The 12553-nt window shown below is 42.3% G+C and overlaps 2 protein-coding genes across 3 annotated transcripts in view; both read right to left on the bottom strand.

Moving 5' to 3' along the window:
• Nucleotides 1-12553, bottom strand: part of LOC109911204 (protein MTSS 2-like) — a 1013245-nt gene that overhangs the window by 416349 nt on the left and 584343 nt on the right. The window lies entirely within an intron of this gene.
• vac14 (vac14 homolog (S. cerevisiae)) overlaps nt 1-12553 on the bottom strand; it is a 308745-nt gene that overhangs the window by 217735 nt on the left and 78457 nt on the right. For both annotated transcript variants that reach the window (XM_048605640.1, XM_048605641.1), the window contains exon 11: nt 9188-9332. In XM_048605640.1, the coding sequence (XP_048461597.1) occupies nt 9188-9332 (145 nt within the window). The remainder of the gene's footprint in view (nt 1-9187; nt 9333-12553) is intronic.

Genomic DNA, 12553 nt, shown 5'->3' with positions numbered 1-12553 from the left:
ATCCACACCCAGGCTACGATGTCACACGTTGCCTGATGCCAGCAGATGCAAAATAGCAAGAGTGAAGCTTATTCGCAAACAGGACAAGGACTGGAATGAATCTTAAAACCTGAACCACTTCCAATCCTATCACAATCACAGGAAATTAGAACTATGGCCTGTATGAAGCATTGATAATTTCATCTTTAGAAATGCTGGATAAAATATGTTGTCAAAACTTTTCATCTTGCACACATCAGGACCATTGCAAAAAAATACCAACTCAAAAGGGAACATCATTTATACTGCATGAGAACAGTACTGACTGGTGGGCAAATACAACAATTAATGACCATTGGCAGTTAACTATTAACTTTAAATTTTAAACGTGACAAAGAAATGTCGTAGAATAAACTTTTCCAAATCCTTTGCTCAGATGGACAGAGCTGACAGTGAAAAGTTCAGGTAGTTTGGCAGAGAAAATCTATGGAAACCATCGAATCTCCGTATCAGAAGCCATTTAGGTCACCATGCCTCTGCTCGTTGTTTTAAAGAGATACAAATTAATCCTACCCCTCTGCTGTTCCCAACTTTCTCCTCTTTAAACATTTATCCAATCTGAACTTGCTTCAACCACCCTTTCAGAGAACACACTCCTGAGTATGTCCTTCTGTATAAAGGAAAGTGCCGATTTCTCCTCTGCCTCCTTATGCATTTACTTTCAAGTTGTGTTCTCTGGCGACTGACCTTTCTGCCATTGAAAACAATTTATCCTTATTGAGCACATCTAAACCCATGATCTCGTACTGTAAAATCAAAATACTCCTATAGTCTGCTCTTCCCTGAGGAGAACGGTCCCCTGCTTCACCAGTCTCTTCCAAACAATTCAGGTCTCTTATCCCTTTGCATGTTCGATTAAATCTCCTCTGCAGCCTCTGAGGCCTTGGTATCCTTCCCTAACACTGTGCTGCCCTCGACTGTACGCAATACTTCCGCCAAGGCCTAACCAGTGATTTATAAAAGTTTAGCATGACATCCTTTGGGAAAACATGTGCAGGGTAAAGGAAGTTTCAGAAGAATAAACAAAGCCACAATTGATTCCGATTTTCAGCTTGGGCCATTCAGAAGCAGCAGTGGGTCGGAGGATAACAAAAGGAATAAACTAAACGTATCTAACATACAAATCCATAGGGAGTTAAACCTAAAGAAAAAGAAACAGTTAGTGATGTGACTTAATTTGGTTTTATTTATAGAAAATTAAATTTCCTCAAACAATGTGCAGAGTTATTAGGCCTTTATGGGAGCAGTGGGCGTTTTATGCCAGCTCTGGTTCACTGGGAGCATTTTAACATTTCTGTAGTAGTGAAACCTGCAAGAGGCCCACATTGAGAGTACATTACTGCACACACATTACACAAAATGTTGGAGTTTAAAGACATTTGTCTGTGGAAGTAACAGACCAAAGCGCAGAAGCACGGGCTAAAGCAAGAATCCAATCATATGGAATTTTGCTGCAGTGGATGATATACCTGCTTGGACCTCTGCTTTTCACTCTATTCTGCTGCCCTTTTCCTAGATCCTCTTAAATGTGTCGGGGCTCAGGCAGAGCACACTGAGCACTAAGTCAAACTCTCAGGCTTGAAGCCCTCTTCAGAGACACAATCCAGATGGACACACTTTGTTGTTTCACAGTATAGTGCTACATCACCATTATTTGTCCATTCTCTCATTGCCGTTTACAAACAAATTAGCTGTGTTACCAAAATTACAATAAGGTCCAAGAGTCATACAGCATAGAAACAGGCTCTTCAGCCCACTGTGTCTATACTGATCAACACACGCCAAACTAAACCAATCCCATTTATCTGCACTTGGTCCATGGCCTACTGTGCCCTGGCATTTTAAGTTCTCATTCAGATGCTTTTAAATGTTGCGAGATTAGCTGCCTCCGCCACCCTCTCAGGCAGCATGCTTCCATACATCTATCACCCTCTTGGTGAAAAAAAAAACCTTTCCTTTCTCTAAACCACTTACTCCTCACCTTATACCACAATCAGATCCTCCCTCAACCTCCTCTGCTTCATGGAAAAGAAAGCCACTCTTATTCAGTCTCTCCTCATAACAGAGCCTTCCCAGCCCAGGCAACATCCTGGCGAATCTCTGCACCGTCTCCAGAGAAATCATGTCCTTCCGATAGTGTGGCAACCTGAACTTCACAGTATTCCATCTGTGGCCTAACCAACGTCTTATAAAATTGTAACAGGACTTCCTTGTTCCTATATGCTACACCCTGGCTAATGAAGGCAAGCATCCTGTGTACCTTCTTCACCACCCTGTCTACCCGAGCTGACACCTTCAGGGGTCTATAGACTTGTACATAAAGGTCCCTTTTTATTTCAGTACTCCCTAAGGGCCTACCATTCATTCTATATACCCTTCCCTTAGTAGACCTCCCAAAATGCAGCACTTCAAACTTATCAGCATTAAATTTTATCTACCTGCCATTACTCTGCCCAATTTACCAGCTAATTATGGCCACTCTTTAAATACTTCATTGGCCGTAAAACATTTTTGGAGGCCCTGATGTCATGAAGGGTGTTTTATAAATGGACGTCTTATATTCTCATATTCATTCCCTTTAGATGATGATGATCAGGGATTCTGCTCCCAAGCATTCTCTTGCAGCACATTTCATATTTTAACAACGCAAATAATATTTCACGTTCGCATTTAAATTGAAGGTGTCTGACCCCAGATTTGAAATGTCTTCTCATTTCTATCTGCCTATTTTATCATGGGAGTTCGATTAAATGTTGAACTGAACAGACAGGGGAACAGTACTTTTTACACTTTGCCCCAACAAAGCTTCCCAATGTCCCTCTCACAAGGTAAATGTGTCACTTAAGTCAGATTTTGCAAAGTCTGTGCAAATAACGGGGAGCTGTGTGTCTTGGACTGCTCCAGGGTGTCTTAACATACAGGTACAGATGGGGCTGGGGTAGAAATAAACAGCAAATGTCATCTACTATTGGTGAATCCCAAATATAGAAAATAACAAGTTTATGACTATTTTGTAAACTCAGTATGTTGAACCATAAAACCCCTGCGAATGCCCTAAGTATTTTGCTGCTCTTGCCTTCTTCAGTAGCCAGTGAACATTTACCCAATTACCAAATTAAGTTGCAAAACCATTCCCAGCCCTTTAGGAACAACTCTGCTGATCGCACCGAGAACAGGAAATGTGTCCGTTGTCAGGCAGAAATGTCTCAATTCAGCATCTATAGTGGACATGGACATAGCATGAAGAGGGGAGGGGTGATGGCAAAATGCAGAAACAGCCCGAGTTTGTTGCTGATCATTATTTAGTGAAAGAGTGTATGTGCACGTACAAATACAACTGGCAAGGAGATGGGAGACCCGAGTCTGAGCTCACATGTGGATAAAGAAAGTTTTAGAAGTTCGCTGTGTAAATATCTGAACCCAAAGGAGCTACAGAGTTGCAGGGACTTGTGGGAACTGATTCCCAACACAAATCAGCACCTTCAGGATGCAACAAAGAACAGGGAGGCAGGAGATTTATTTCAGAAAATAAAACATATTGCTCCTTGATTGATTATAGAATCGCTTATGAAACAATGTTCGAAAGCAGTCAGCCTTGTGTGTGAATGCAAACTACTTGAGATGAACTGGTACAATGTACACCAATTCTGAGGAAGGGTCACCCTTTTCTTCACAGATGCTGCCAGACCTGCTGAGCTTTCCAGCAACTTCTGTTTTTTGTATGTGATTTACAGCATCCGCAGTTCTTTTGGTTTTGATTGAGATGAACTGGTGCCCAGCCAAGTCTAAAGAGTTAATGTGAGAATGTAAATAGGATAATCTACATTAAGGAAGTAATACAAGAATACATGGCTACTGGGAGACGGAAGCCATGTGAAGGCTTATCCTGTACTTAGCTAGCATTTACCAAGTTGAACACAGTAGGATGCTAGCTGACAAAGCTTCCAATCATCTTTATCACCTCTTGCATGATGTAACTAAACTAGAACAGAGCTCAGGTGTAAAAGTATCAAGGCAAATACAACGATCTGCTCTTTCACTGGGAATGCTCACCATAGTATCTACCCTTTGAAATTATCCTGCTCCTTTCACAATTTATCACTTTCATTACAGCTCAAGGACAAAACTATACAATCCCAACATCACGTTTGCCTCGTGTTTTCTTGTATTCAAGTGGTGCATTAGAGGATCTGGAAGTCCTGACCCCTACCCTCCTCATAATACCTTCTATATAAAGTCAGATCACAGAGCTTATCCATCAAGAATTCTGATCATTGCTGCACCAGGAATGCCCAAATCAGTTTCTGAGAGAGGCTGGAAATCAATTGCCCTCTTGAACTAAAACCTATTGATCAGACAAAAAAAAAACAAACACTCATCGATCCTAGAACAATTAAGCTTTCTAGAGAGATTAACACTGCAGCCCATGTAAAACCTATCTTTTAAAGGAGATAGGTTGATTATCAGTAATTAAATCATGAAATAAAGCTCCTGCAATATCCCCACATTTAGTGTGACTGACTCACACAGAGCAGTGTGGTTTCAGGTTTGTACTTAGTCAGTTAGTCTGAGCTGAGGCAGTGGTGGAGGCTCTGACCGCACTTCAGTGCGGTTGGGTGAGGAGGGAGAGTGGAGAGTGGAGAGAAAAATTAGGCCGATTCCAAGTTCAGGTGTTTATTGAACATTAGACAAGGGAATTGAAGGGCACCATGAAACAGCCATGATATTACTGAATGGTAAAGCAGGCTTGAAGGGCTGAATGACCTCCTTCTGCTCCTAGTTTATATGTATGTTTCTATATTGGCAGTGCAGATGTGTTGAGCTCGAGTGTCAAGGCTCACATGGGCAGAATAGGGGAGAAATACAGGTCAAAAATCAGCAGGTCCACGACAAAATGTGAATCATGCTGCTCACTTCATTTGACAGCTCGTGTTATTTGTGATACGCAGATTTAACATTCCGCTGTTCCATGGCAAATCCAAGCAGCCGCATAACGATCAGAACTGTTTTCTGCATTGTGAGCACAGAATCCGGTTTCCCAACAACTATGTGTCATTTACAGTCTGTTCCACTTGCTCCTCTCCAACTTTTTTTCTAAAGTATAAAACCCATCCCTTTCTAGCTGTCTTCAGATCTGAAGGAGAATCATTTTAGATTCAAATCATTAACTTTTTACTGTCTCCACAGGTGCTTCCATCCTTGCTGTTGTGTTTCTCTAGTTCTCTCATTTTATTTATGTATCGTCCTTATATTCTCCACACAAACAGGATAAGTTTGCTGGGGCCTCTATAAAACTTTAAACCGCTGTTTCGAGTCATTATTTGACCCACGCAAAAGCGTGCCTGTCAAAGGGGAATCAAGCACAATCTGTATAAACTGTGATCCGATATCACAATGAAGTCCCGAATCACTGTGGTATATTCTACACTGTGCAAGTATTTGAGGATGTGTGGAGGCACCTTTACACATTCAATGCCAACATGCATGGGCAGTGAGGTTGCAGGGCCTTTATTTTTAAAACACTTAACACTATTTGCTACATGTCACAAGGGCTCAATGGCTAAACTCAGACTGCTTTTGGTGGCATCAATGAAAACTGATTTCCTCCTTCCAGGGCTGGCCCCTATAAGCTCATGGCACTTCTAAAATTTAAAGGACCAAGGTAGGGGAATATAAAGGAATGTCCTTGTTAGGTTATTGGGGAGAATCTTTTCATTTTGCTGATGCTCCTAAAAGCTACATCATAGCACTAACATCAGTGCAGTGACATACCTATGAATTCAAATCTGCTGCAGCTCTTACACAAAGGCAAAATACTGCAGATGCTGTGCATCAGAAACAGACACAAAGTTTTGGGAAACCCTGGCAGCATCTACGTAGAGCCGTATTGGACTTGAAACATTCGCTTGGCTTTTTCATCCAGCGCTTAGGCTTTAGCCAGTTTTGTGTCAGTCTGGTGGAGATTAATGTATGAAGGTTGATTCACAGTGGTGTCTGCTGTCACCACTTGGTTTTGCATGTGATCCCCATTTGCAGAATGACTTGATCTTCGGTTTTTCTAAGCGGTTGCCTTTCAGTTACTCACATTACATTCACCAGTTGCCTTTTTGCCGCCGTACACCCTAATTATGAAGTCACTGCAGTAATCTAGCTCGAGCGCTGGTGGGATTCATTGTTCAGTACTGCCAACCTTCTCTCCCTGTCTCTTGCCCTGAAGGTGTGGAATATTGCCTAGGTACAGTGGTACATACACTTGTACTCCAGCATCTGGCCAATCCTGCAGCAAAAATGAAGGTCAGTAGGCTCGTCCACTTTTTTAGGCATTGCAGCATCCATCATCCATCTCGAGTCTCTCTTTCAGCAAGGATGACTTGAGGGGAATCTATCTCTTTGGGGAAAGAGAAGGGGAGTGGGGTTAGCTGGATGGATTGTAGAAAGTCAGCATAGACTCGATGGGTAAAATAGCCTCCTTCTGGAGGTGGAAGCATTCCATAATTCTATCATTGACACACAGTCTCAGCAAGGCTACTCTTCAACCTGCTGCCCTCTTCTCATCTTCACCATCTTCGCTCCTATCACCCATTACCATTCTTTGCCACGTGCACTCCAGCCTCATGTAGTACATAATTGATTGGTCGTAGGTTCACTTAGACCTATGCTGTTTCCACATTTTGGCATGCAACTCGTCTTGTGTCGCCACTTCACCAGGTTGACATCTAATTTTTAGGTATGACTTGGCAAGCTCTTCTACACTTGAACCAGAGTAGATCCTTGTTGATCATGACAGAGAAGAATATCTCAGGCCATGAGGTACAGACTGTGGTGGAGTTCAGCTCTGGTGCTGCTGTAGAACGACCGTGCCTCATGGGTGCTCAGTTTGAGCTGCTCAAGTCCATTTATCTCAGTAGGGATAATGGGTAGGTAACCAAATTGGTAGGATGTGACCATTGGCGTCTCAAAGGCGTGTTAGAGCCTCAATTATTCACGCTATTTATTAACAACTTGGATAACGGCATGGAAAATCATGTATCCAAATTTGCTGATGACACAAAGTTAGGTGGCACTGTAGACAGTGTAGATGATTATATAAATTAGGTGAGTGGGCAAAACTGTGGCAGATGGATATTAACGTAAGCAAGTGAGAGATAATCCATATTGGGAAAATATAGATCAGGATACTTTCCAGGTGTATGAAGTTAAGTACAGTGGAGGTCCAAGAGACTTGGGGTTTTAAGTGCATAGATTTTCCAAATGCCACAAACAGGCGCAGAGAATATTCAAGACAGCTAATGAAATGTTGTCTTTTCTCTCTCAAGAGGACTGGAGTGTAAGGATGCAGCAGTTACGCAAAACCCTGGTTAGACCCCATTTGGAGTACTAAGAGCAGATCTGGCACCACACCTTAGGAAGGATACGTTGGCTTTGGCGGGAACACAAATGTATGTTTACAAATTGATACCTGGACTACAGGAGTTAAGTTAATAGGAGAGATTACACCAAATACGCCTGCTTTCTCTAGAATTTGTAATGTTAAGGGGCAATCTGATCGAAGGCTTCAAGATAATAACAGAAAAAGACATGGTAGATAAAAATTAACTATTTTCATTGGTTGGAGATTCTAGTTTCAAAATAAGGGCCAGACCATTCAAGGGAAAGTGTTCAGAAGCACTTCTACACACAAAGGGTTGTACAGGCTTGGAGGTCTTCTGCAAATAGCAGCAGATACAGGATCAGTAGCTGATTTTAAATTTGAGACAGATACATTTTTGATTAGCAAAGGTATTAAGGGATATAAGCCAAAGGCAGGTATATCGAGTCAGGTCATGGGTCAGCTGTGATCTCATTCCATGGCAGAACAGGCTTGAGACGCTGAATGACCTACTCCTGTTCCTATGTTGTACGAGTTGCAAACTTCTTCTGGTTTTTCCAGTCTGAACAGTCCACGTTGCATAACTTATTAACATCAGTGCGAAAGGCTGAAGCATTTCTAACCATTGTCAGCCAGCAATGCAGAGTGGATAATCCATCTAACCCTCCTCCTAAGGCCTCTAACATCACAAATCCTCATGATATCAAGAAACAGCTGAAAGCACTGGATACTGTAAAGGATTTGGGAAGCTAACAGTATTCTGGAGTGCATTCTGGAAGCAGCAATGAAAATTAGTGCTTGAGCTGCACCCCCAAATCAAGGTGTTCTGGTACAGCTACAAAACTGGCATCTATCTGACAATGCGGAAAATTTCCCAGGACAAATCCAATGCGGCCAATTACCACCCTCAGTTGAGTCACAATATTAGCAACGTGACAAAGTTGTAATGACAGTGCGACAAAGCCACACTATTTCAGCAATATCCTGCTCATTGATGCTCAATTTGGGTTCCGCTAGGACCATTTAGCTCCTGGCCTCATAACAGCCTTCCCAAACATGGACAAAAGAGCCAAACTTCAGAGGGGAATTAGAGTAACTGCTCTTGATTTGACCAACTGCAACATCAAGGAGCCCTAGTAAAATTGATATCCTGGGAATAGGAGGAAGAACACTCTGGGATTGAAGTCATACCTGGAACAAAGGAAGGTGTTATGGCTGTTTAAGGCCATAGTACATCTGCAATCAAGCCCTCAATCATACTCCTGTTACCTCTAAACTTGATTATTCGAAAACACTTCTGCTCAGATTTGCATTTATCATGATCCATAAACTTAAGGTCCTCCATAACTCTGCTGCCTGGTTCTTAAGCTGAGTTTCTCTAGCATTTCCTACTTATATTTCAAGTTTTTAGCATCTGCAATAGTCTGCTTTTAAACCTCCAAGATATTTGTACTCATCCAATTATGGGCGTTTCGGAAATCCCTGATTCTGATCACTCAAATGGTGGCTGAGTAGTGAGTCTCCAAGCTTTAGAATTTGCAGTTTAAAATTGTCCATCTCTGTCTACCTCATGTTCCTATTTTAATATGCTCAAGACACCTGACCTAATATTGGCTCATACAACTTGATTTTTGTTGGACAACACCCCGAAAGCAACCTGAGACAGTTGATTAGGTTGGAAGTGTTAAAGTAAAGGCAACATAGGGCTTAGCACGCTAAATATGGAACTGCAGAGGGACTAAGTAAGAGGCTGTGTTGTATTTTACCCGTGGCTCTTACCTTCCTGGGAGTTTTGATATAAAGATGATATAACCACTTCAAGACGGCAATTCTTGTCATCATCCCTGTGACTGTGTCATGAAGATGCCGATCAAGCACCAGCACGATTCCATCTAAGTCAAGGGCTTCCTGAGAATGGTCTATCCTGCATAAGTAATAAGCAACTTTATCAATGGTTATTATTACAAAAGGTAAGAGGTGGGTAAAAGAAAAAAAAAAAATCAGCTGCAAACTATGAGGAGTTGTGCCATATCAAACAAAGACTACCTGACAGAAAGCATTACGATGAAAGAAAACTTTAACAAAACTCAGATGGAATGTTCTACTCAAATGGAGTGTGAAGTGATTCAGACTGCACCATACTGAGGAGGGTGATAGCACTGAACTAAATACCACTGCAAGATTACAAAGATGTAGCTGTTTCTGGCTGGAGATTAACAGTTTAAAAATTTCTTTCGCAAAACATGACCATTGCTGGCCAGGCTAGCATTTCTGACTCACCCTAACTGTCCTTGAGAAGGTGGTGGTGAGCTGCCTTCTTGAACGACTGCAGTCCTTGGGTAGCTCCACAATGCTGAGGGGAAGGGAATTTCAGGATTTTGATGTGGTGACAGTGAAGCAACAGCAATATAGTTCCCAGAACAGACACAGCGTGGTTGGACGCCATGTGCAGACGGTAGTATTCCTGTGGGTCTCTTCATTTTCACATACGGCTGGCGCTGCTTCTGGTATGCCCTCCTGTACTCTACATTGATCAGGGTAAATCCCCCAGCTTTATGGTAATAATAGAGCAGGGGATACACTGGGCCATAAGGTTACAGATTGTGGGTGAATATAATTTTGCTACCATTGATGACCCACAGCATCTCATGGCTGCTTAGATGTAAAGTGCCAGATCCATTTGAAATCTTAACATACAACATGATGGAGGGTACCTTCAATGCGAAGATGGAATTGTCTCCCTAAGAACCGTGAGGTGGTCACCCCTACTGATACTATCATGGACAGATGCACCTGTGGCAGGTACGTTGATGGGGATGCAGTCAAGTATGTTTTAATCTCTTGTTTCTTCTCTCACCACCTACTGCAGACTCAGTCCAGCAGCTAGATCCTTTAGGACACAGCCAGCCAGTCTTGGTGATTGATACTGAAGTCTGTCATCCAGAGTACATTTTGTCTCCTTGTGAACATTAGCGCATCTGCCAATAAGTGTTCAACATAGAGGAGCACTGATTTATCAAAGAATGTGGTAATCAGCAAGAGATTTCCTTGCACCCCTGATGCCATGAGACCTCACAGGGTATGGAGTCAATGTTGAGGACTCTCAGGACAAGTCTCTCCTGCCACTGTCTCCTCTGGTGCGTATTTTCTGCCCATCCAGCATGGTGGTGCCTGGGGCAAACTCGTGGAATCGTATCTTACAAAAAAAATTTTGTCCGCACCTAGGTCAACACTAGGTGATCCACCTAGTTTCATTCTTTGTTGACTTTTCTGTAGCAGTTTGATGCAACAGAGTGAGCCATTTCAAAGGCTGTAAAGAGTCAATCACCTTGTCGTGAGCGTGGAGTCACACTGGCATCGTGGGTGAGGGTGACAGATTTCCATGTTGAAGAGCATTAGTGAACCAGATTGGTTTTTATGACAACCTACGATATTTCTCAGTGGCATTATTGAGACCAGCTTCTAAATCCAGACTTTTTTTGTTAATTGAATTTTAATTCCACCAGTTGCCATGTCCCCATAGCATTAGCTTGTGCCTCTGGATTATTAGTCTAAGAAATGGCCATTATAATACCATCGTCTCCCCACGAATGCGAACAACGTAAACTATCTGTAGCCAGGATACCAGATCATGCTTTGACAGAACTTCAAACAGAAATTGGGATTAAAGTAAGATTAATGGTCAATTCAGCACCCAATTAATATTTCATCTCATTGGAACAATCTACTAAACAAAGAATTCTCTCCATTCAAAGAACATGAATTCAATTTGGATTAACTAATTTTCATCGGTTTGCCTTGGATAAAATTAACTTGGGCTGAGTCAGCAGTAAATGAGCTGCTCTGGTTATACACAAACTATTTAGACCTTTCCCCACACCCTCCCTTCAAGTAGTTTTCCTTGTCCTGTGAAATCAGTAGTAGCTTCCCTTCTCAATGACCCAAGTTTCAAAAACAGAGAAAAAGAAACCTGGCTTTATAGCCTGTCCCACAGAGGTGCACTGCCTTATCCATAACCTCAAGGACCTCAGTAATCCCTCAATGCAACAGTCTCCTGTACAGGGCAAAGCATTAGACCTAAAACCCAGCACCAAATAGTGAGATGGAGATAGAAACAAAATAAAATTCATTACGTAAAAGTGATAAGACAAGGAGAAATTTGTCACAAGGGGTAAATAGCTTGCTTAGTGTGACAAAGGAGGCAAAATAATTAGAAAAGCCACTAGTGCAATCTGACAGGGAGGATAATAAATGATTAAAATGAGAAAAAGCAGTGCAAGCCCACACACCACTTCTAGCCTCCTACTCTTTCCCAGCACCCAGTTTCTGACAGTTGACAGCAAAACTTGAGAAGAGCCTCTCCCAGCCTCCAGTCAAGAGCAGGAAGTGAAGGACCCTGAGCCTGCAGACAAATCACAGAGCACTCTCCTTTCATAATGGGGACTGCAAGTTTCTGTTCACTGCTTCACCATTCAAAAATGTGTAAACAAGTGATGGGAGGCATTATCTATTGCAATAGCTTTAAGCTTGGGGTTTATACCATCAATATCTTGGGAAGCAATGATCCTTGCCTGATTATTCATCTTTAAAACATTCAATTATTGGCCCTATGAACTGAGATTGAGCTGATTCTGGTCTTAGTCGCAAGCACATCCAGTGGCTCAGTCTTGCTGCATGCATCAAGACACGGGTTACAGTCTATACAAGAAAACAAACAGCTCATTTAATCTCATTGACGGCACTGCACACATAAAAGCGGTGCCTCCATGGCAAAGGTCATCTTCACAGGGGAAATTTATCCTCATAATCAGACAGTTCATCGACATGAGAGATAGTAGGAACTGCAGATGCTGGAGAATCCGAGACAACAAGGTGCAGGGCTGGATGAACACAGCAGGCCAAGCAGCATCATAGGAGCAGACATGCCTGGCTACACTCCCTCATTTGTCAGTCACGGCTCAGTGAGCAGCACACTCGTTTCCGAGTCAGAGGATCCCAAGATCAAATTCTGAGACTTACACAACCCAGGATGGCACTCTGGTGTAGCACTGAACCAATGCGCAACTGCTGATAGTACCACATAGGTGACATAGATATTAAACCCTATTTGCCCTCTCAGATGGACATAAAATACCTCATGGCATT

The sequence above is a fragment of the Rhincodon typus genome, chromosome 15 (genome assembly GCF_021869965.1).
Source record: "Rhincodon typus isolate 14 chromosome 15, sRhiTyp1.1, whole genome shotgun sequence".
Classification (NCBI taxonomy): Eukaryota; Metazoa; Chordata; class Chondrichthyes; order Orectolobiformes; family Rhincodontidae; genus Rhincodon; species Rhincodon typus.
Note: the sequence above shows the minus strand (reverse complement) of the source record. Positions and strands in the feature narration are given on the sequence as shown.